Genomic DNA, 25,624 nt, shown 5'->3' on the forward strand with positions numbered 1-25,624 from the left:
GGTTATAGCAACTATTAATAAATTGATGACACCACTATTTAAAATAGCAGGCTCTCAGCAGCTCTTTCTGCCCACGGGTCCTGTCCCTGGGCTTTAATAAAAACAACTTTTGGGGGGCATCTGGGTGGTTGAGTGGCTGCCTTCAGCTCGGGTCAAGAACCCTGGGTCCTGGGATGGAGCCCCCATGCTGGACTCCCTGCTCAGTAGGAAGCCTGCTTCTGCTCAGTGGGGAGCCTACTTCTCCCTCTTCTACCCACTTGTGCTCTCTTACTATCTCTGTCAGTATCTCTGTCTCTCTCAAATAAATAAAATCTTCAAAGAAATAAAAAATAAAAAGAAATACCTTCTTGCATCAAATAAACAATCAAGCCTCTCAACAAGGGTTGAGACCACACTCACAACAAGTGTTAGTGACCTCTCCCCTAATGGCCAACTGAAATGATAAAAGTGGTTCTATTCCAAGCACTAAAATAGAAGGTTCAGCCAGCTCCAAATAATTTAAGATAAAAGTAGAAAGACTCATCTGACCCACTGACATTTTATATAAAATGAAATACAAAATAATTCATTTAATACAGAGGTTTCAAAACCTAATTATCAGAATCATTAAGGCGCTTAGATATTAAAACTGACATACCTGGCCTCTAATTCAATATGGTGAGGCACTACACAGAAAGCTTTACATAATCTAGTGATACAAAAGCAGTTCCCCACTGAACAAGGTGCACTCATACGGCATACTATCCTTTCAAGAATAAACAAAAAGCCTGCTTATAATAGCTTAGAAAGCTTCTCACATAAATAACTTTACAGGAGCACCTGGGGTAGCTCAGTCAGGTCGTGATCCCTCTCAGTCCCAGGGATCATGGGATCAAGCCCTGAGCTGGGCTCCCTGGCTCAGCGAGGAGTTTACTTCTCCTTCTCTCTCTGCTGCTATCCCCATCATGCAGACGTGCACTCTCTCTCTCAAATAAAATCTTTCAAAAAAATATTTCCAATATTATATATATATATATATATATATATATATATATATATATATAAAAGAATTCCAGAGAAAAGAGAAATACTAAAAATTACTAAGATTTTCAGAGGCAAATAAAATCTATATTTTGTTTTTATCTATCAGAGACTAAAACAAAAGTTAATAAAAATACCACTCCATCCTCTAAAATCTCAATGTCATTTTTCATGGTAATAGCTGGTTTAAAGCATAAAAGATTTTCAACTATCAACTCCTATTCTAGTAAGTTCTCGTTTACCTGGTATTTGAAAACATTAAGCTCCAGGTAAACTCATTTTCCATAAGCCGAAGTATATCCCCTTTTAAGTAGAAAACTGCAAGCCATTTTAATGGACTCTCTCTCAAAATAGGTTTACTAACACCATAACTGTTTTCTAAATCTGTTATAAATTTTAAGTTCAGAAATACTCCAAAATACAGCTAAAGAGTAATATGGGGGCTGCCCAGGTGGCTCAGCGGTTTAGCCTCGCCTTCAGCCCAAGCAAGGTGTGATCCTGGAGACCCGGGATCGAGTCCCACGTTGGGCTCCCTGCATGGAGCCTGCTTCTTCCTCTGCTGTGTCTCTCTCTCTCTCTGTCTCTCATGGATAAATAAATAAAATCTTTAAGAAAAAAAAAAGTAATATGGTAGTATAGTACTCATTCAGAATCTGTGTAGTAATAGACTGACACACCCCTTCAGCAGCACAGAGTCACTTCTATCAAAATACTACACTTAAAACATTCTACCAACGTTTTAAAAGTTTTCTTGACTCTTGGTCAAGCTTGTTATCTATACTTGAAGTACTGGCAACAAGCTTCCCTCTTCCCTAAACCATTCTATTTTGTATCAAGTTAGGAATCTAAATTATATCTAAGCTAAGAATAAATTAACTCCATTACTCCTAACATATTTTGTTATTTACTTATCTTTGAAAAGAGAATGAAATTCTTTTTCAGATATGGCCAGGTATAAATTTTTTAAAAAGTCACTAAGTGGAAAAGGCTTCTATATATAAGAGACTTTGAGCTTTTGTTTTTCTGCTGACAAGATTCCTCAGTAGAGCCAATAATGATTACCCAAACTAAATGAAACATTACTATATTATGATAAAATAACAAAATGGTTTTTATAGCACTTAAAAATTTCTTGTTATTGGAGGACAAACTTATGCTCTCAAAACTGGTATGTTTCTTGAAACTTTTTTTTAACTCCCAGGAGCTATTCAAATTTTATAGTAAAAATAAAAACATTATGAATAATAAAAATCTTACACGCAAGTTTTCAAGAACAGCAGCCAGGGGAATTTATTACTTTCTTTCTTAAAACTCAAAGTGCTTTTTTTAGTCCTTAATTAGGCAATTACTAATCAGGTAAACTATTTAAAATCATTATGAATTTTGAGATACTATTGTGAAAAAAAAAAAAGACACTTAGCTAATGGTTTCACTAGAAGATGTCTACATTCCTTTACAAAAACCGTTCAGGCCAGTTGTGTTCTGGAATTTATTAGTGAAGTGTATATACCAGGTATTATGTAACACCTCATCCAACGCTAACTGTGGCAGTAACAAAATCAAACAAATAAAACAAAGTATATGACTTTTCAGTAAGTGGGATAAAGACTATAAATAGCTTTGTACTACTTCAGATAAGGTTTCTGCCATCAACTGGTTAACAAAAACCTTTTGATTTGGGACTTGAAAGAAAATGAAAATGAAAAGAAAAAATATTAACCATCACAAGTATTTGTTAAATATGCTATGTGCCAGTTTTAAGTATTTAAGGGTATGAACTCATTTACTCCTCACAATGATCCTGAATTGATATTATTTTCCCCACTTTACAGAAAAGACAAATGGGGTATATAAAGAGGTATATAAACTTGACCAACATCCTAATAATAGCAGTGGAGATAGTAAGATTTGAATCTAAGCAGTCTCACTCTAGAGTAGCTTCTCCTGATCACCAAAATACACACTATAAAGCTGCTCAACAGAGTGCGGAGAGAAAATCAGGTTGAGAGATAATGGCAAGGTTGACAATCTCATGCTGCTACCAGGTCCCCTCCTAAATCCAAAGCAGACATCAGTAACTTCGCCTCAGTATTAGGAAAGAACTCTTCAAAAATTTAGGCTCCAGGAAGACATGACAAAACTATTTTTTTTATTTTTTATTTTTGACAAAACTATTTAAACTAGCAAGCAGGACACAAAATATCTGCCAGTCTAATTTCATACTAAGAAAATTAAAATAGTAAACAAAATCGAGTGTCCCTGTTTTGCCACTAAAATGTAAGCTCCACAAAATTATGAATATTTCTCTTGTTCACTGATGTATTCCTATTACCCAGGACAGTACATGGTACAAGTAAAAACTCAATAAATATTTGTTGCTGAATAAATGAAGTCTTAACTACAGTTTCTCAGTTTTCTCAACTGTAAAATATGAAAATGACCTATGTACAATTTCTAGCTAAATCTCAAACCTGGAAGTATTTATTTCATCTATGATAAATAACATTACTTTAAAAAAAATGCTGAGAGGTTTTTCACATACATAAAAGAATTCACTTTGTTAAATGTGTTTGTGATTCCAGGAATTTTGTTTATCTAGTCTATGTTAATTCAGTACATTAACGATCAAAATTAAGAAAATACTTAAGACATCTGAACTGAGCATGGAAGTGCCTGGGTGGCTCAGTCAGTTGGGCATCTGCCTTTGGCTCAGGTCATGATCCCAGGATCCTGGGATCGAGCCCCATGTCAGGCTCTCTGCTCAGAGACAGCCTGTTTCTTCCTCTCCCTCTGCCTGCCATTCTGCCTACACCTGTGCTTTCTCTCTTTCTGTCAAATAAATAAATAAAATCTTTAAAATAAAATAAAATAAGCATGAGGGGTGTCTGGGTGGCTCAGTCAGTTAAGCATCTATTGATTTTGGCTCAGGTCATGATGTTAAGAGTTTTGAGATGGAGCCCCACACCAGACTCCCTGCTTGTCCTTCTCCCTTTGCTCTTCCCCTCACTTGCACACTATCTCTAAAATAAATAAAATATTTTTTAAAAAGTAAAAACTGAGCATGAATAAGCTGAAAGAATGAGTTCTAGGTGTCTATATCGACATCTACTGCAATAGTGCTAAATCGAACCAACATAATTATTTAACCTTAATTTTTAAATTTCCAAGAGAAAAAAAACGGAACATAATCCCTAACATATATTTAAATAGCCTTAAGGAAATCAATGAAGAGAAGAATTTTTTTTTGAGAAGAATAATACTTTTTTGGAAATTCTCTTTATTAAGAGCTCATGTAGACACTATTACTTCATAAAAATTTTACAAAATAGGATGTCTCTAATTTGACCTACTTGCGAACACAGTTCTTGGTATGGGCAAGACAGTCAGAACCCCTTTATAGCTGGTGGGTCAGAAGCACAGATGAGAACCTGCACTGGCAATTAGCACCTGAAGGGACAGGGGAGGTGAGGAGAGTGTATCTTGTAGGACTGAGCCCTTAAATCTGTGGGATCTGATGCTATCACTGGGTAGATACTGTTAGAATTGAGTTAAACTGCAGGACACCGAGCTACTGTCACAGAATTGCTGAAGGTTTAGAAAACCCCCACATTTGATGTCTGAAGTGAAATACAGTTGATCCACAATGGTTTGAGTCGCATGAGTCCAGTCCCCCTCATACAGATTTTGATAAATATAATACAATATTGTTAAATGCATTTTCTTTTCCTTATAATTTTTTTAACATTTTATTTATTTATTCATAGAGACACAGAGAGAGAGAGAGAAGAGAGAGGCAGAGACACAGGCAGAGGGAGAAGCAGGCTCCATGCAGGGAGCCCGATGTGGGACTCGATCCCAGGTCTCCAGGATCACACCCCAGGCTGCAAGCGGCGCTAAACCGCTAAGCCACCAGGGTTGCCCTCTTTATGATTTTCTTTAACATTTTCTTTTCTCTAAGCTTACTTAACAATACAGTATGGTATATAATACACACAACATACAAAATGTGTGTTAACTATGCTATCCATAGGCTTCCTTCTCTTCAACAGGTTATCAGTAGTTAAGTTTTGGGCGCATCAAAAGTTAAATGAGGATTTTCAACTGTACAAGGGTCAGCATCTCCTAGCCCCTGCATGGTTCAAGAACCAACTATACTAATAAACCATTGATAGCAGAGGAGATACACAGAGATAAGTTTTTCCTTATAGCAGCAGTCTCAGGATTTGCTCAGAAATAATGTGCATTTGGCTCAAACACCTTCAAGTACCCAAGCATTTACAAGGAATCTGAAAATTAAAGTAACAGCTATACATGATATATTTGCAAATAAAATGAGTTCCTAATCTAAAAGGTTAATAAACTCTTACCTAATATCATTATTCCTATATTTCTTTTACTTTCCATATTATGCAGAAAATAAATTCCTTGAAAACATAGGCCACTTTGTTACATACCTCCAACACCATCCTAGCATCTTGTAAATTGCATTTTCCATTCTGTACAATGCACAGTACCAGCTAAATATGTGTTGAATAAATTAATGTTTCTCTGAGTCTAAGAAATAAACGGAAAAAAGTACCATTCACTCTGGCTTACACGTACTTTAATGTAACTGAGATACATAGCTCCACTACTAAATCAAAGATAGCAATTTTTTTCAAGAGTGAACTGTGCTAATTAATTTGAATTTGTTAACAAATGTTTAAGACAAAGGGAGAAAGATGCTGAATTTTAATACTCTCATATTTTGTTCTCTCTCACACAAACTCCCCACATAGTTTACTCTGTGTAGTATTTCTCAAATCCCCAAAGCTGCTCTAGCCATTAATTTTTTTTTTTAAGATTTTATTTATTCATAAGACAGAGAGAGAGAGAGGCAGAGACACAGGGAGAGGGAGAAGCAGGCTACATGCAGGGAGCCCGATGCGGGACTCGATCCTGGGGTCTCCAGGATCACACCCCAGACCAAAGGTGGCGCTAAATCACTGAGCCACTGGGGCTGCCCGCCATTAATTTTTCTATGCTGTTTTTGCCAATTCCTACATTTAATAAGTTATGCATATTTTTGCTAGTACCACAACATATTTTTAGTTATTTACTCTTAGTTTTGCCAAATACATTCACTAAATATATACTGAAAGCAGGATCTCGAAGAGCTATTTATGCACCCATATTCAGAGCAGCACTATTCACAACACCCAATAAGTGAAAGCAACTCAAGCATCTATAATAGATGAATAAACTTTGGTATATGCATACAAAGGAATTTCAGCCTTAGAAAGGAAGGAAATTGGGCAGCCCAGGTGGCGCAGCGGTTTAGCACCGCCTTCAGCCCAGGGCATGATCCTGGAGAACCAGGATCAAGTCCCACATCCCTGCATGGAGCGAGCCTGCTTCTCCAGGTGGCTCTGCCTGTGTCTCTTGCTCTGTGTCTCTCACGAATAAATAAAATCTGGGGGGTGGGGGGGTAATTCTAACATATGCTACAACATTAATACATCATGAGAACATTGTACTAAGTGAAATAATCCAGTCATAAAAAGACAAATATTGTTATGATTTCACTTATATGAAGTCACTATACCCAAATTTATAGAAACATAAAGTAGAAGAGTTGTTGTCAGGGGCTAAGGGGAAGGGTAGATGGGATGCTATTGTTTAACATGCAAAATTTGTTTTACAAGATGAAAAAGGTTCTGGATGTTGGCTGCACAGCAATGTGAATACACAACAGCACTGAACTATAAATATAAACTTTAAATTTTATGTTATGTTTTCTTTTTTAAGATTTGAGAAAGAGAAAAAGCAAGGGGGAGGGGCAGAGGGAGAGGGAGAGAGTCTTAAGCAGACTGGGCACTGAGTATGGAGCACAATATAAGCCTTGATCTCATGACCTGAGCTGAAACCAAGAGTTGGACACTTAACCAACTGTGCCACTGAGGCACAGTTTTATGTGCCCTTATGTTTTCTAACATATACACACGTCCCAGGTATCCATTTACCTAGCTTCCAACGAGTATCAAATTTAAATATCTCCTTTCATCTCACCTCCTCTCTACATTTTCCCCATCTCCCTCCCCCGGTGATATATTTTAAAGCAATTTCCAGATATCTTACTATCTTACCTCACTCATAAGTACTTTTGTGTACTTTGGTAACAAATAAGGTTATCTCATATGAACAAAATGCCATTACCATACCTAATAAAATTAACAATTCTTTTTTATTGTCAAATAGCCAATCCAGGGGCACGTGGGTGGCTCAGCTGATTAAGCATCTGACTCTCAATTTCGGCTCAGGTCATGATCCCAGGGCCCTGATACTGGGCTCCACACTCAGCAAGAAGTCTGCTTAAGATTCTCTCCCTCTGCCCCTCCACCGTCTCCCTCAGTCTCATACATACATACATACATAAATCTTTAACAAAAAATAGCTAATCCATATCCCTATTTTCTCAAATGTCTCATCAACATATTTTTACAGATTTAAAAACTCTATTAGGTGGTTACTGTCTCTTAAGGGAGACAAATCTTAATAGCATGGAGAATTTTAAGTGAAAAAAGGAACATAGGAATAGAAAATATAATGCTTAGGAAAAAAAAGATCTAGACACCAAAGAGTACTTACTGTAAAATTGCAATGTTAAAGTGTGAAACAGGCAAAATTAATTTGTGATGATGAAAGTCAAAATAGAAGTTACTTATGGTTGGGAATGTTGATAAAGTAAAAACAAAATAGAAACCTCTGGGGCTCTGGTAATATTCTCCATCTTGACTCCATCTTGAGTGGTAGTTACATTGGTATATAAATTTGTAAAAATTCACCAAATTGTATATTTAAAATCACTAAGTGGATGTTGTATTTCAAATCTAGGGAAAATATATAAAAACGCCACTCATCTTTGTGAGAATTTATGTATTTATACAAAAATATCACTTATCATATACATATCCTAACACCAAAATAACAATATGGTTATCTCTGGGTGGTGAGATAAGTGAGTTTCAATTTCTTTTCTAGGCTTTTCCACAGTCTCCCCACAATTAAAACATTTTAAAATTAAGAATATTGCTATCAATCTAAACATTCCCTCTAAATGTTCATTTATCTTCTCTCTTCTTACATTGATAAAAATATAATGTTTTTCTCCCAATTTGTCTTCCTACTCCACATTTAGGCTTCAAAACAAAGGAGTATTAAAATCCAACTTTTCATCCCTGGCTAGAGAGAAATATAGAGCTTATAGTATACTTAGCATGCGCAACGTACTTGTCTAACTACTGAGGATCTATATACATACTTAGACACACCCTGTTTTCAACTCAGCTGCCAGGTATTCTTGCAGACTGTGTCACTCTTCCATTCAAAACTGCAATGGCTGCCCATCTCACTCAAAAAAAAAAAAAAAAAAAAAAAAGGCCTGAGTCCTTACAATGGTCAAGGGAGTCTTAGTAGTCTGGTCCTTTTTTTTTTTTTTTTTTTTTTCTCTACATATCAGACCTCCTTTCCCACCACTCTCCCCTACACTTCACACCACCTCAACCACACTGGTCACCCTTACTAGTTTCTGAACACATCTAGCACCTACTTTTCTTAGGGACTTTATACTAACTGGTTGCAACGGCAATGAGTTCTTCCACCACGTAACTAACTCCTTTACTACATCTTTGCTCAAATGTCATCTTCTCAATGAGACCTAACTCTCCTTTCAAAAAGTACAAACTGTGGGGATCCCTGGGTGGCTCAACAGTTTGGCACCTGCCTTCGGCCCAAGGCGTAATCCTGGAGTCCCGGGATCGAGTTCCACATCAGGCTTCCTGCATGGAGCCTGCTTCTCCTCTGTGTCTCTGCCTCTCTCTCTCTCTCTCTGTCTCTCATGAATAAATAAAATCTTAAAAAAAAAAGTATAAACTGTTCCAAATCCCTGTATACCTCTATCCCTTACTGTTTCTTATCACAATAATCACTTTCAACAATCTTTTTTCATTTATTAAAATAATTTTTCAGTAACTTATTTGTATGTTATGCTTATTTCCTCCTGCCCTCAGACCCAAAAGACACTAAGTTCTGTGAAAGCAGGGGTATTTGAATATTTAGTTCTAAGTTACATCCCAAACATTTTTTTTAAATTTCCTTAAGTAATCTTTTTTTTTTTAATTTTTATTTATTTATGATAGTCACAGAGAGAGAGAGAGAGGCGCAGAGACACAGGCAGAGGGAGAAGCAGGCTCCATGCACGGAGCCCGATGTGGGATTCGATCCCGGGTTTCCAGGATCTCGCCCTGGGCCAAAAAGGCAGGCGCCAAACCGCTGCGCCACCCAGGGATCCCTAATTTCCTTAAGTAATCTTTACACCCAATGTAGGGCTCAAAATCACAACCCCAAAATCAAGTCACATGTCCTTCCAAATGAGCAAACCAGGCATTCCTATCCTAAGCATTTAGAATGGTGTCTGGCAACTAGCAGGTTAAGGAATGAGGGAAGGAAAAAAAGAAAATATCTGCGGAAGGTTTAATGACATACTCAGATGATAATCAGAAGGAAAATTACGATGGCAAATAATACTTTATTAAAATTATAAATTATAATTAGTGAATCATCTTCTCAAGAATAAAGACTCAGTAAAACCTCTATTGGTACTCAGCACAATTCATCATATTTAGTTTTATACACATATATTCCCCACATTAGAAAGCGTGTAAACTGTAGGGACACTTCGGTGGCTGTTGGTCTAGCAGCCAACTCTTGATTTTGGCTCAGGCCATTATCTCAGGGTTTGGGGATTGAGCCCTGCAATCAAGCTCCCCACTCAACAGGCAGTCTCCTTGAGATTCTCTTCCTCTGTTCCTCCCCACACTTGTGGTCTCTCAAATAAATCTCTCTTTAAAAACAAAGAGCAGGGATCCCTGGGTGGCGCAGTGGTTTGGCGCCTGCCTTTGGCCCAGGGCGCGATCCTGGAGACCCGGGATCGAATCCCACATCGGGCTCCCGGTGCATGGAGCCTGCTTCTCCCTCTGCCTGTGTCTCTGCCTCTCTCTCTCTCACTGTGTGCCTATCATAAATAAAAAAAAAAAAAAAAAACAAAGAGCAGCTATATGTAGTGGACACAATGTGCTGCCCAGATTCCCCTTCAGAAGTGAACAATTTCTGGCATGCCTGGGTGGCTCAGTCAAGCATCTGCTTTAGAGCTCAGGTCGTGGTCTCTGGGTCCTAGGATCAAGCCCCACTTAGGGCTTCCTGCTCAGCAGGGCATCTGCCTCTTCCTCTCCATCTCCCCAGCTTGTGCAAGTGCGCTCTCTCTCACATAAATAAATAAAACCTTAAAAAAAAAAAGGAATGAACAATTTTTTGTACAGCTGCGGGAAGTGCTGCTGGAAAACAGCCTTCACCTGTCACGGCCTTTTCAGGAATTGCCTCAATCTAAAAGATAGCTACTTGCTCAAGTGGCCTACATCAAGTAACTGATTAAAACAGAGGCATAAGGGCCCAGCACCTTTGGACAACTCAGTTATTCCAGGTTCAGAGCTTCCACGGCGTCAACTGCAACTTTTGTTGATACTACACCACAGCCCAACTTATCCTTTCTGCTTCTCCTTTACATTCTTTCTACAGATATTGATCCTAAAAACATCTCCTAATAAACTTCTGCATGCAAATAACCACCTCAGTTTCCCCAAAGAACCTAACTTACAGCCACTGGTGATGAGAATGGTCCAAGAAAGCAGGCTGTAGAGTGAAGTTTTGGAGTCGGATCACCTAGCTGCCCAGCTTCAGGAAAACCCATCACTGGTGATGAGCAGAACGGGGAGACCCTTCCACAAAGGGGCAGTCAACTGTTAAAACTTTCACTGTTGATAAACTGGGTAGTTTTCCAGTGAAAGGGAATGTGGATGCTAGCCAACCTTTTTTAAAGGACTAGGACTGTATTCTTCTCTGTTGTTATTATTTTATAATTTTTAAAAAATGGGGTATGACAAAAACAGGCAGGATCAGAACTGGATTTGTCCTGTGGGCCATGGGTTGCCAAATCCTGCACTAGAAGGTACAGTGAGTGCATTAGGCATTTAAGAAATATAAGGAAAACAGAAATAAAGACCATGAAATTAGGTTGCTGTTACTAAAGGCAATTAATCCTTTGGAAAAATCTAACAAGAGGTCAAAGTGAGCAATGGGGAATTAAAAGCTGTGAAAGAAAAGTTTTTGAACTGTCAAAGAAGGTTCTTAGGTACCATAAAAAGACACTCATCTCTAGCAGCAAAAGGCCACAGAAGGCTAAAGTCCAGGACCAGGTCTTAATCATGTGTGGAAGAGCTCCAAAGAAAGTTAAACTCTCAGAACAGATCTGCTCTATCAAGGTTAAGTAATGAATAAGAAAAAAGAACTGGAACCCTGAAAAAAATGGGATGGGGAAATGGGTTGATTCACCTGAAAATCCTCAATCCTCGGGTCCCTAAGCTTGGAGAAGGAACCTACACATCCTTATTAAGTGTTGGTGTTACTCTTATCAGTAAGAGTAGCAGAGTAAAGACCTCAAGATTCTCTCCTTCGTAAAAGAAATTAGAACACTGGCAAAAGTTCTAACAATCACCTTTTTCGGAACTGTGGAAATTACAAAGGATTGCAGCGATTTGGGGAGTATTTATTCAACAAATTGGCTGAATTCTGCTAATACTGGCAAGCTCTGAAGTTTTGTAATTTGCCCTATTCTCATCACATCCCAGTTCCATGTAGCTGTGAAAACCAATGGCCCGAATTACAGTGAAAATTAGCACCCACCAGAGGGGCCAGAATAGGACTGGAGCTCCTTCAAAGTCCCACTCCCAGAGAACTGTCATTATTTGACATGCCTGGTGGTTCCCAGGAAGACTACTCTAGCAAAGCTGTCTTTATTTGACCCAACTCATCTAGTCCAAATAGCCTTGGTCTTGGGTGCCTATGGTCAAAAACAATTAGAGGCAACTGTCAAACATTGTGGCCCTAAATTTTAGGCTTTCTACAAGCAGAAAAAAATGCTAGAACAGAGGTGTAAACTACCTGGCTGAGTGTTAAAGGCATGTCCCAATATACACATGTAACTCCTCAGCAAAGACTGGAAGACTTACACGTTCCAGGCATCCAAGGAAATGTCTGCATATATATTAGCTTACAGCAACCACATACAACAAAAAAATACAGACTTTATGGTATTAGTTCCAAATCACTAAACAAACAATAGAGCAGGTGGAGGGAGAATAGTGAATATGAACTATCCTTAAGGAAGCCCAGACACTGAACTTCCCTAAACTAAGATTTTCAAACAATTATTTTGAATGTTAAAACTAAAGGAAACCATGTCTAAAGAACTGAAGGAGAAAAAAAGAATTGATGTCTCACCAAATTGAGAATGCCAACAGACAAAAATTATTTTTTTAAAACAACCAAAGAGAAATTACAGATTTTGAGAAATACAACTAAAATGAAAAATTCAACAGAGGGACTCAACAGTAGATATAAGCTGTCATTAGAATCAGCAAACTTGAAGGCAGTTCAACTGAGATTAACCAGCTGGAGAAAAAGAACAAACGAATGAAGAAAAATGAACAGAGCCTCAGAAACCTTGGGATACCATTAAGGATACCAATGAATGCATAATGGAGAGATGAGAAAGAACAGAACAGAATATTTGAGTAAGAGCCCCAAATTTCCCAATTTGATTTTTTTTTAAAACCATTAATATACATATCCAAGAAGCTCAATGAATTTCAAGATTTCAAGCAACATAAACTCAGAGATCTGCATCAACACATATCATAATCAAACTGTCAACAGCCAGTAAGAAAGGAAGTATCAAGAAAAAAGCAACTCATCACAAACAAGACCAACAGTTGATTTCTCAGAGAAACCATGGAGACAGTGGGATGATATAGTCAAAGTGGTGGAAAGAGTGTCAGCCAAGAATTCTATATCCAACAAATCTTTCTTCAAAACTGAAGGAGAAATTAAGACATTCCTGATAAACAAAAACTGAGAAAGCTTGTTACTAATAGACTACCTCTAAGACAACAACAACAAAACTGAAAGGAGTCCTTCAGGGTAAAATGAAAAGACACTAAGTGGTAATTCAAATCCATATGAAAAATAGAGCATTAGTACAGGTAACTTTCCAGGTAACTATAAAAAACACTAAGTATATTTTTTGTTTGTAACTATATTTTTCCTCATATGTGATTTTAAAAATCACCACATTCAGCAGATACTTGGAAATGCATTGAAAGTATACAATGGGGGCACCTGGGTGGCTCAGTTACTTAAGCATCTGCCTTTGGCTCAGGTAATGACCCAGGATCCTGGGATGGCGTCCCATACTGGACTCCCTCCCCAGTGGGAAGCCTGCTTCTCCCTCTCCCTCAGCTAGCCACTTCCCCTGCCTTGGTTCGCTCTCTCTCTGTCAAATTAAATAAATAAAACCTTAAAAAAAAAAAAAAAAAAAAACAGTATAAATGGATAGAGTGTTTGGGTGGCTCAGTGGTTGAGCATCTGCCTTTGGCCCAGGGCAAAACCCTGGGGTCCCGGGATCAAGTCCTACATTGGGCTCCCTGCACGGAGCCTGCTTCTCTCTCTGCCTGTGTCTCTGCCCGCCCCCCTCTCATGAACAAATAAATTCTTAAAAAAAAAAAAAAAAAAAAAAAAAAAGAACTCAAAAGACTACAGTAAAAGAACAAGTTAAAATAGCACACCAAAAAATAAAATAAATTAAATTAAATGGCACACCAGAAAATATGTAACACAAAAGAAGGGCGGGGGGGGGGGCGTCTGGGCGGCTCAGTCAAGCATCTGCCTTCCGTTCAGGTCATGATCCCAGGGTCCTGGGATTAAGCCCCATATGGCATTGGGCTTCCTTGTGTCCCAGCATCAGGCTCCCTGCCCAGGAGGGAGTCTGCTTCTCCCTCTCCCTCTCCTGCCCATTCTCTCTCTGAAATGAATAAATAATTTTTTTTTAAAATAAGGAAAAGAGGGACAAAAGATATCCAAATATCCAATATTTAGCAATGAGGTCTTCCTCTATTTAAATAGTAATCTCTTACACACAAATCCATTCCTTATCACCTTTTTCTGCTTTACTTAACCTCAAGAGCACTTATCACCACCTGAGAACCTTTATTTTCTTTCTCTACCCAATAGAATCTAAACTTCAAGAGGGCAAGTGCTTTATTTTGCTTACAGCTTTACCCAAGGCACACACCTATTGAGTAGGTGCTTAACAAATAGCCAATGAATGAATATATAAATGAACAATCAGTCTTAGAGACATCTCCATTTTAACAGCAGCCTAAGAGAAAGGATTATGTGTGTACCTGTACGATTTGTAGATTTGGTAGCGGGAATATAAAGAACTTCCTGTCTGATGGGTTTCTATTTTCTGTTAAGTAGGAGGTAAAGACATCTGTTCAGTTAGAGGAAAAGGTGGAAGAGCTGAAGATTTACAGACAATAACTAGCTGCCTTGCATGCTTCTGTTGAAAATTTCTAAATCAGATTCAAATTCTGATTAGGTATAATTGGGCACTACTGCCTTATATCAGCAGTCACACCATTTCATGTAAAACTATCCACAAAAATTCATGCAGCCTTACAACTTAAGACAAAAAAACATTCAAGCTTAAAAAAAATCAATACCAAAAGAAATGAAAGCTGAGTCTTGAAGATGTATTTGCACATTCATGTTTTAACAGCATCAATTATAGTAGCTAAAGAGTAGGAGCAATCCAAGTGTCCATCAACAGACAAATGGATAAGCAAACTGTGGCATATATATACAATTGAATATGTTATTTGGCCCTAAAAAGGAAGGAAATTTTGACATACGTTACATGGATGAACCTTGAGGACACAATGCTAAGTAAAATAAAACAGTCACAAAGAGACAATTGCTGAATGATTCCACACTTAAATGCTGTAGGTAAAGTAGTTAAATTCATGGAGACAGAAAGTAGAAGAAAGGTGGGTTATCAGGGACTGCATGGATGCGGAATGGGTAGTTATCATTTAATAGGCATGCAGCTTCAATTTTACAAGATGAAGTGTTCTGGAGGTGGACTGTGGTGATAGTTGCCCAATACTGAAGTATACTTAAAAATATCCAAGATGACAAATTTTGTATTTGTATTTTAGCACAGTTTTTTTAAATTAGGGGGTGGGGCACTTGGGTGGCTCAGCTGAACTCTTGGGTTCAGCTCAGGTCATCATCTCAGGATCAGGACATCAAGCCCAAAGGGGAGCTCTGTGCTCAGTGTGGAGTCAGCTTAAGATTTTCTCTCCTCCTCTCCCTCTTTAAAGATGTTTATTTATTAGAGAGAGAAAAAACATAGGGAGGCGTGGGGGGGGGGGGGGGGGAGGAGCTGAGCAGAGAGCCTAATGCAGGGCTTTATCCCAGGACCCTGGGATCATGACCTGAGCTGAAGGCAGATACTTACCTGACAGTCACCCAGGCACCCCTAAATAAATCTTAAAATAGGAAGGAAAAAGTCAATTATAGTGTATTATGTATTAAAGGACAGCAAAAATCATATACCATTACTCTTAAAGAAAAAACCCACTTTTTTAGAGACTGAATTTAAATCCTCTGTACTCCATGTTTGTTTATACCAGACAGGCCAAAAGACGCTAGAGGTTTGAGATACCCATTGCCTTTGAGAAGAAAATTTAAAAATGAATTGAACCTAATATATGCAAAAACTAGGATTTAAGGACACCAGAAACAGTGAAAACAACAGTACAGAGTACAAAGACACTATAAACCAGAAAAATACAGTATGGCTAAAGGAATAACCAAAGGACAGTCAAGGAACTAAAGTTACTCTAAGGCTAGTAAAGTAGAAATAAAAATCTAGGAGAAAGTGATCGTATACTAATGGAAGATACAGGATTTAAGAAAGAGAATTCTGGAAAGAACTGGTAGAAGACCTGAAGAAAACTAGACTCCAATAAAGTTCAGCAAAGATAGAATATTATCCTACAGGTAGGCTCAAAATAAAACGTAGCACAAGAATGATAAATTCTACATTTATATAGCTGAAATTTCAGAAAAGTACAATGATGGGCATCTGAAACCACTATAAATCTGCACAGGAAGTTATCTGCAGAAGTCAGAGAATTATAACCTCAGAGAACCAATTATAAACAATTAAAGATCTAAGAAAACAAACCTATGGGAAGGCTAAAGCAGATTAAAAGCCACTATTAATGACTTAAAAATAAATATTAGGTAAGCCTTTCTAAAGAAGGGCAATAAATTTTAAGAAAAAAGGGTAAAAACATCTCATAGCTACCATGTAGCCTTATAGTATCTCACTCTTAAGCATGCACAGCTAGTCTTAATGGTCACCAATATTTGAGGAAAGCACAAAGTAATGAAGGGGAGAAGCAAAAAAACAAAAAACAAAAACAACAACAAAAAAAAAACAGAAACCCCACTATGCTAAAAACAATAATAATAATCCATTAAACAAAAACAAAATACTACTCCTTAAAAGTTTAGATAAGGGATCCCTGGGTGGCGCAGCGGTTTAGCGCCTGCCTTTGGCCCAGGGCGCGATCCTGGAGACCCGGGATCGAATCCCACGTCGGGCTCCCGGTGCATGGAGCCTGCTTCTCCCTCTGCCTGTGTCTCTGCCTGTGTCTCTGCCTCTCTCTCTCTCTCTCTCTCTCTGTGACTATCATAAATAAAAAAAAAAAAAAAAAAAAGTTTAGATAAGAACATGCTTTTTTACAGGGGTGCCTGGGTGGCTCATATGGTTGAGCGTCTGCCTTTGGCTCAGGTCATGATCTCTAGGGTCCTGGGATCAAGCCCCATGTTGGGCTGTTAGCTCAGTTGGGAGTCAGCTTCTCCCTCTGCCTCTCCTCCTGATTGTGCTCTGTGTCTCTCTGTGTCAAATGAGTAAAAAATCTTTATTAAAAAAAGAAAAAATGCTTTTTACAAATTTAAGATAATAGGACTGAAAACTATACTTGAATAAAGTATCTCAGAAAACAGACCAAAAGGGGGCTACCTGGGTGGCTCAGTGGCTGAGTGTCAGCCTTGAGCTCAGGTAGTGATCCCTAGAACCTGGGATCGAGTCCCGCATCTGGCTCCCTGTCCCACATCAGGCTCCCCCCAGGGAGCCTGCTTCTCCCTGTGCTTATATCTCTGCCCCTCTGTCTCTCATGAATAAATAAATAAAATCTTTAAAAATAAATAAAAATGTAAAAATTTTTTTAAAAAGACCAAAAGGAAAAGAAAAACAGAAAAGAGAAGAAAAATGTTAAGTCAGAATGCCTATCATCAACAGAAAATGGGCCCTGATAACTTGGAACTACAATAACACTTCTCAAAAAAGATTAGCACTGCCGCACCCTAAAAGAGTGTTTGAAAATGTCAGGGGATGGGTTCCCTGGGTGGTGCACCCAGGTAGCCCCCTTTTGGTCTGTTTTCTGAGATACTTTATTCAACTATAGTTTTCAGTCCTATTATCTTAAATTTGTAAAAAGCATTTTTTCTTTTTTTTAATAAAGATTTTTTACTCAATTGACACAGAGAGACACAGAGCACAAGCAGGAGGAGAGGCAGAGGGAGAAGCTGACTCCCAACTGAGCTAGCAGCCCAACATGGGGCTTGATCCCAGGACCCTAGAGATCATGACCTGAGCCAAAGGCAGACGCTCAACCATATGAGCCACCCAGGCACGCCTGCCTTTGGCCCAGGACGCAATCCTGGAGACCCAGGATCGAATCCCATGTCGGGCTCCCGGTGCATGGAGCCTGCTTCTCCCTCTGCCTATGTCTCTGCCTCTCTCTCTCTCTCTGTGTGACTATAAGAAGAAAGGAAAGGGAAGGGGAAGGGAAGGAAAAAGTCAGGGGATGATTCTAGTTGTCCTAATAACTAACGGATTATACTGGCATTTAGTATCTGGGTGCCAAGGTGCTCAAATCCCTACAAGCACAATACAGTCTAACACAAAAACAGTAACTACCTAAATGCCTACAGTGCCCTCTATTGAGAAATACTTACCATGGAGTGAAAGAATTCTCTTAGTGCCTGACACAATATGCATTTTCATAAAATTAATGACACCAGGATAAACCACAGATACCTAGGAAAAAATTCAAGTTACCCATAAAAAAAGAATCCAGAATAAGAACAGCATCAAACTCTTCAAAAGCAACACTGAAAGTTCAAAGACAAGAAAATGGCCTCAAAATGCTGATGGAAATTTACTTTGAGTCAAACTACCAATCAAGTGTGAGACTAAAATAATTTTTTTTTTAAATACACAGGTCCCTAAAATTTACCTCCTTTGTCATAACTTTTCTCAAGAAACAATCAGAACATTTCTGCAAAAACAAGAACTAAGCCAAGAAAAGAGTTGGAATGGGATCCAGTTTTTAAAAAGGTCGGGGACTCCCCACTGAAGAACAGTGGACAGAAATTTCAAAATAACTTTGTAATAAACATAACAGCTCACAGAAATTTCAAAAATAAAATCACTCTGTACAAGTCTTAAGAACAAGCCTAGAGACAGGGGAGGGGCAAGATGGCAGAAGAGTATGGGTCCTCAACTCACCTGGCCCCACAAACTTACCTAGGTAACTTTCAAAATATCCTGAACACCTATGAATTTGACCTGAGATTTAAAGAGACAACAGCTGGAATGCGACAAAAAAGTTTTTCCTTCTAACAAGATGGGAAGGTGAAAAAAAAAAAAAAAAAAGAATAAAGTGGGTAAGGGAACCCCGACTAGCAGGCTAAAGCAGAGCTGCAAAAGCCTCCAGGGCTGGAAAGCCCAGCCCAGTAGAAGCGGGAACTTTAAAAAGTTTTCCATGACAGAAAAGTGCTTAGCAAAGAAATCAGGCAGAATCACAGGAGGTGCCATGAAGCCTCAAGATTCCTGGAGTCACTTTAAGAGGAGGGGCACCCAAGGAAAAGCTCACCGCAAACCGTGGTCCCATACTGTTAAAATGCTGGAGCACTGCAGCCCTCAGGGGCATTTGGGAGAAGCCAGTTAGGCAGGCTGGCTCTGGAGGCTGCCTTTATCCTAGAGGCTGGCAACGGATGGAGTGGCTGTACTCTGTTCCCTTTGGGAGAGGCCATCCCTGGGAGCGCAGGTCTAGCGGCACAGGGCCCTGAATCTTAGGGCACCCAAGCGGACAAAACTGGCAATCCTTTGTTCCCCCTGGGACAGGCAGAAGCAGGAAGGGCACATGAAATTGAGAACTCTCCTGCCACTGGGCACCCTGCAAGCTGTGCAGATCAGTGCACCCACGCCTGCCCCCAGGAGCATCTAGGCCAGTGTGGACTTAGACACTGCAGTTAGTTACTTGTGGGAGCTGGAATGCAGAGCTAGAAATCTGGCCGTTGCCATTTTTGTTTTTCCTCTTTGTTTCATCTTGTCTGGGAGAGGTGGGGCCTCACAGGATAAACAGCTCATACTGAGCCTAGTACCTGGCAAGGGGCAGGGCATCTCCACCCAGGCACAGACACCTGAGAATCAGTGCAACAGACCCCTCCTCAGAAGAACCGCTGGAAGTACAAGGGAAAAAAGCAAGTTTACTTAACAAGCAGCACTAGAAAGCCTCAGGACTGAGGGAAAATAGTATACAGAACTAAAGCGTTTTTCTTTTTTTTCTTTTCTTTTTCCATTATAACTCGTATTTATATCAGACTAAAATTTCCAGTATTTTTTCTCTTTTCCCACCCTAACTACAATATTTTACCAACTCTTCATTTTTAAGTTTTTTCCTTTTTGGTTTTCATCTTTCTACAATTACATGTCTTAGATATATTTTTCATTTCTGGATTCCTTTCAATGTATTCAATTTAATTTTGGTAGATATACGAGTTATGTGTATTTGTTTTTTTCTGCCTCGTTTAATTTTACAATGGTAAAAGTTAGTACCTTCTAAAACACAGCCAACATACACCCAGAACCAAGTGGAACACCGTGTTGGTTCATTCTGTGAGATTATATTCTCTCTTCCTTCCCATTCTGCCCCCTCTTTTATCATATGTTTGTGGACAATGTTGGGGCTTTATAGAAGTATTGCTGATTTATATAAATTTGGGATTGAGCATCTTCTAACATACAGAACAAAATACACTCAAAACAAAGAGGCTCATCCTCCTCTAGGACCCCTCAGGTAGACTATATTCTCTCTCCACTACCAATTCCTCACCACTATCCCCTCCCTGATTTTTCCTCTTTTCTTTAATGTCCTTTTTTTTTTTTTGGTCATCTTTTTTTTAGTTTCTGGCCTTTAATTTTTACTACTGTATTTAAAATTATTTTTCACATTAGTGGTCCTTTTGTTTTATTTTGTTCTGTTCTTTTTATTTTATTTTCTGGTCTCTGATCTCTTCAGAATCATCTAGGGTATATTTTACTTAGGTCGTCGTTGATATTTTTGACTCAGCCCATTCATACACCCATGCTGCACTGGACAAAATGACTAGAAGGAAGAATTCATCATAAAATAAAGAACCAGAAACAATACTCTCTGCCACACAGAGAATTTGGATTTAAATACGATATCAGAGGCACCTGGGTGGCTTAGTGGTTGGGCATCTGCCTTTGGCTCAGGGTGTGGGGACCCCGGGGCCCGGGATCGAGTCCCGCATCGGGCTCCCTGCATGGAGCCTGTTTCTCTTCTCCCTCTGCCTGTGTCTCTGCCTCTCTCTGTGTGTCTCTTATGAATAGATAAATAAAATCATAATAAAATAAATAAAATAAAATAAAATAAAATAAAATAAAATAAAATAAAATAAAATAAAATAAAATAAAATAAATAAAATAAAATAAAACAAATACATACATACATACATACATACATACATACATACATACGTCAGGGCAGCCCCGGTAGCTCAGCAGTTTAGCGCTGCCTTTAGCCCAGGGCCTGATGCTGGAGACCCAGGATCAAGTCCCATGTCAGGCTCCCTGCATGGAGCCTGTTTCTCCCTCTGCCTGTGTCTCTGCCACCACCCCCCACCGCCATGTCTTTCATGAATAAATACGTAAAATCTTTAAAAATCAATCAATCGGAAATTCAACTCAGAAGTACAATTATAAAGCTACTGATGGCTCTGGAAAAAAGTATAAAGGACTCTAGAGACTTTGTTACTGCAGAATTGAGATCTAATCATGCAGAAATTTAAAAATCAATTAAATGAGATGCAATCCAAACTGGATGTTCTAACTGCTAGGGTTAATGAGGTGAAAGAAAGAGTGACTGACATAGAAGACAAATTGATGGCAAGGAAGGAAGCTGAGGAAGAAAGAAAAACAATTAAGAGTCCACGAGGAAAGGCTTAGGGAAATAAATGATAGCTTGAGAAGGAAAAATATATGTCTAATTGGGATTCCAGAGGATAATGAGAGGACCACAAAGTATCATTTGAACAAATCAAAGCTGAGAACTTCCCTAATCTGGGGAAGGAAACAGGCAATTCAGATTCAAGATATAGGAGGACCCCCCCCCAAAAAAAATCAATAAAAACTGTTCGACGCCTCAACATTTAATAGTGAAACTTGCAAATTCCAAAGACAAAGAGAAAATCCTTAAAGCAGCAAGAGACAAGAGACTCTTAACTCATATGGGGAGAAATATTAGATTAACAGCAGACCCCTCCACAGAGACCTGGCAGGCCAGAAAGGACTGGCAGGATATACTCAGGGTCCTAAATGAGAAGAACATGCAGCCAAGAATACCCAGCAAGGCTGTCATTCAGAATAGAAAGAGATAAAGAGCTTCCACGATGGACAGAAACTGAAACAACATGTGGCCACCAAACCGGCTCTGTAAGAAATATTAAGAGGGACCCTGTAAAAGAAAGAAGGAGCCCAAAGAAACAATCCACAAATACAGGAACTGAATAGGTAATACGATGATACTAAATTCATATCTTTCAATAGTTACTCTGAACGTGAATGGACTAAATGATCCCATCAAAAACACTGGGTTTCGGACAGGATAAAAAAAGCAAGACCCATCTATAAGCTGTCTACAAGTGACTCATTTTAGACCAAAGGAATCTCCAGTCTGAAAACGAAGGAGTGAAGAACAATTTACCATTCAAATGGTCCTCAGAAGAAAGCTAGGGTAGCAATCCTCATATCAGATAAATTAGAGTTTATCCCAAAGACTCTCTAGTAAGAGATGAAGAGGGACACTATATCATACCTAACGGGTCTATCCAACAACAAGAAGACCTAACAATCATGAATATTTATGCCCTTAATGTGGGAGCTACCGCGTATATTAATTAATACCCAAAGTAAAGAGATACTTAGATAATAACATACTAATAGGAGACTTCAACATGGCACTTTCTGCAAATAACAGATCTTCTAAGCATAACATCAACAAAGAAACAGGGCCTTAAATGATACCCTGGACCAAATAGATTTCACAGATATATACAGAATTTTCCATCCAAATGCAACTGAATACGCATTTTTCTCAAGTGCACATGGAACTTTCTCCAGAATAGACCACATACTGGGTCACAAATCATGTCTCAACTGATACCAAAAGATTGGGAGTGTCCCTTGCATATTTTCAGACCACAATGCTTTGAAATTAGAACTCAATCACAAGAAGAAATCTGGAAGAAACTCAAACACATGGAGGTTAAACAGCATCCTACTAAAAGATGAATGGGTGAAACAGGAAATTAGAGGTGAATTAAAAAGATTCATGGGAACTAATGAAAATGATGATGCAGCTGTTCAAAATCTTTGGGATACAGCAAAAGCAGTTCTAAGAGGGAAATACATTGCAATACAAGCCTCCCTCAAAAAAATTGGAAAAAGTCAAATACACAAGCTAACCTTGCACCTAAAGAAATTGGAGAAAGAATGGTAAGGAAAGCCTACACCAAGCAGAAGAAAAGAGATAATAAAGATTCGAGCAGAACTCAATGACATAGAGACAAGAAGAACTGTAGAACAGATCAACAAAAGCAAGAATTGGTTCTTTGAAAGAATAAGATAGATAAACCCCTAGCAAGACTTATTAAAAAGAAAAAAGACTCAAATTAATAAAATCACAAATGAAAGAGGAGAGATCACATCCAATACCAAGAAAATACAAATGATTTTAAAAACATATTATGAGGACAAATTAGGCAACCTAGGAGAAATGGATGCATTTCTGGAAAACCGCAAATTACCAAAACTGGGACAGGAAGAAATAGAAAACCTGAACAGGACAATAATCAAGCAAGGAAATTGAAGCAGTCATTAAAAACTTCCCAAGACACAAAAGTCCAGAGCCAGATGGCTTCCTGGGGAATTCTATCAAATGTTTAAAGACATAATACCTATTCTACTAAAGCTGTTTCGAAGGATAGAAAGGGATGGAATACTTCCAAACTCGTTTTATGAGGCCAGCATTACCTTGAATCCAAAACCAAAGACCCCACCAAAATGGAGAATTATAGACCAATATCTCTGATGAACTTGGATACAAAATTTCTCACCAAGGTACAAACCAATAAGATCCAACACGACATTAAGAGGATAATTCAGCATGACCAAGTGGGATTATCCCCAGGATGCAAGGATGGTTCAACACTTGCAAAACAATCAACATGATAGATCATATCAATAAAAGAAAAAACAAAAACTGTATGTTTCTCTCAATAGATACAGAGAAAACATTTGACAAAATACAGCATCCATTCCTGATTAAAACTCTTCAAAGTGTAGGGATAGAGGAAACATTCCTCAATATCTTAAAAGGCATTTATGAAAGGCCCAGAGCGAATATCATTCTCAATGGGGAAACACTGAGAGCCTTTCCCCTAAAATCAGGAACACGACAGGGATGTCCACTCTCACCACTGCTATTCAACATAGTACTAGAAGTCCTAGCCTCAGCAATCAGACAACAAAAAGAAATAAAAGGCATTCGAATTAGCAAAGAAGAAGTCAAACTCTCCCTCTTTGCAGATGACATGATATTGTATATAGAAAACCGAAAAGACCACTCCAAGATTGCTGGAACTCATACAGCTCAAACCAGCAATGTGGCAGGATACAAAATCAATGTACAGAAATCAGTTGCATTTCTATATACTAACAATGAGACTGAAGAAAGAGAAATTAAGGAATCAATCCCATAAGATACCTAGGAATAAACCTAACCAAAGAGGTAAAGGATCTATACTCTAAAAACAACAGAATACTTATGAAAGAAATTGAGGAAGACACAAGAGATGGAAAAACATTTCATGCTCATGGATTGGAAGAATAAATATTGTGAAAATGTTTATACTACCCAGGGCTATTTACACATTCAATGCAATCCCTATCAAAATACCATGGACTGGGGATCCCTGGGTGGCTCAGTGGTTTAGCGCCTGCCTTTGGCCCAGGGCGCGATCTTGGAGTCCCGGGATCGAGTCCCACATCAGGCTCCCGGCATGGAGCCTGCTTCTCCCTCCTCCTGTGTCTCTGCCCCCCCCCTCATAAATAAATAAATAAATCTTCAAAAAAATAAATAAAAAATAATACCATGGACTTTCTTCACAGAGTTGTAACAAATAACCTTAAGATTTGTTTGGAATCAGAAAAGACCCTAAATAGACAGAGGAATATTGAAAACCAATGCCAGGGGCACCACCATGCTGGATTTCAAGCTGTATTACAAAGATGTGATCATCAAGACAGTATGGTACTGGCACAAAAACAGACACATAGGTCAATGGAACAGAACAGAGAACCCAGAAATGAATCCTCAACTCTATGGTTAACTAATCTTTGATGAAGCAAGAAAGAATATCCAAGGTAAAAAAGAGTCTCTTCAACAAATGGTGTTGGGAAAACTGAACAGTCACTTGTAGAAGAATTAAACTGGACCACTTTCTTACACCATACACAAAAATAAACTCAAAAAGGATGAAATACCTAAATATGAGACAGGAATCCATCAAAATCCTAGAGGAGAACACAGGCAACAACCTTTTTGAACTTGCCCACAGTAACTTCTTGCAAGATACATCTACAAGGGCAGCCCTGGTGGCTCAGCAGTTTGGCGCTGCCTTCAGTCCAGGGTGTGATCCTGAAGACCCAGGATCGAGTCTCTACAGAATGGGAGAAGATATTTGCAAATGACATATCAGATAAAGGGCTAATATCCAAGATCTATAAAGAACTTATCAAACTCAACACCCAAGAAACAATCCAGTCATGAAAAGGGCAAAAGACAAATAGAAATTTCACCAAAGACACACACACAGCCAACAAGCATATGAGAAAATGCTCTGCATCACTAGCCAGCAGGGAAATACAAATCAAAACCACAATGAGATACCACCACACACCAGTGAGAATGGCGAAAACTAACAAGACAAGAAACAATAAATGTTGGAGAGGATGTGGAGAAAAGGGGAACCCTCTTGCACTGTTGGTGGGAATGCATGCAGCTGTAGCCACTCTGGAAAACAGTCTGGAGGTTCCTCGAGAAGTTAAAAATAGAGCTACCCTACCACTCAGCAATTACATCACTGGGTATTTACCCCAAAGATGCAGATGAAGTGAAATGCCAGGACACCTGCACCCCAATGTTCATAGCAGCAATGTCCACAATAG

At 38.7% G+C, this 25,624-nt stretch overlaps 1 protein-coding gene across 7 annotated transcripts in view; it reads right to left on the minus strand.

Annotated features, from left to right (window-relative positions):
• The window catches only part of STRN3 (striatin 3), a 112,682-nt gene that overhangs the window by 71,290 nt on the left and 15,768 nt on the right, over positions 1-25,624 (minus strand). Inside the window, exon 1 of one of the 7 annotated variants that reach the window (XM_077908919.1) lies at positions 5,475-5,501. The exons of the other annotated variants lie outside the window; for them this stretch is intronic. Within the exon in view, the coding sequence (XP_077765045.1) occupies positions 5,475-5,486 (12 nt within the window). The 5' untranslated portion in view covers positions 5,487-5,501. Of the gene's footprint in view, positions 1-5,474; positions 5,502-25,624 lie in introns of those variants that run through there. 7 annotated transcript variants of the gene reach the window in all.

The sequence above is a fragment of the Canis aureus genome, chromosome 9, assembly GCF_053574225.1.
Source record: "Canis aureus isolate CA01 chromosome 9, VMU_Caureus_v.1.0, whole genome shotgun sequence".
NCBI classification, from domain to species: domain Eukaryota; kingdom Metazoa; phylum Chordata; class Mammalia; order Carnivora; family Canidae; genus Canis; species Canis aureus.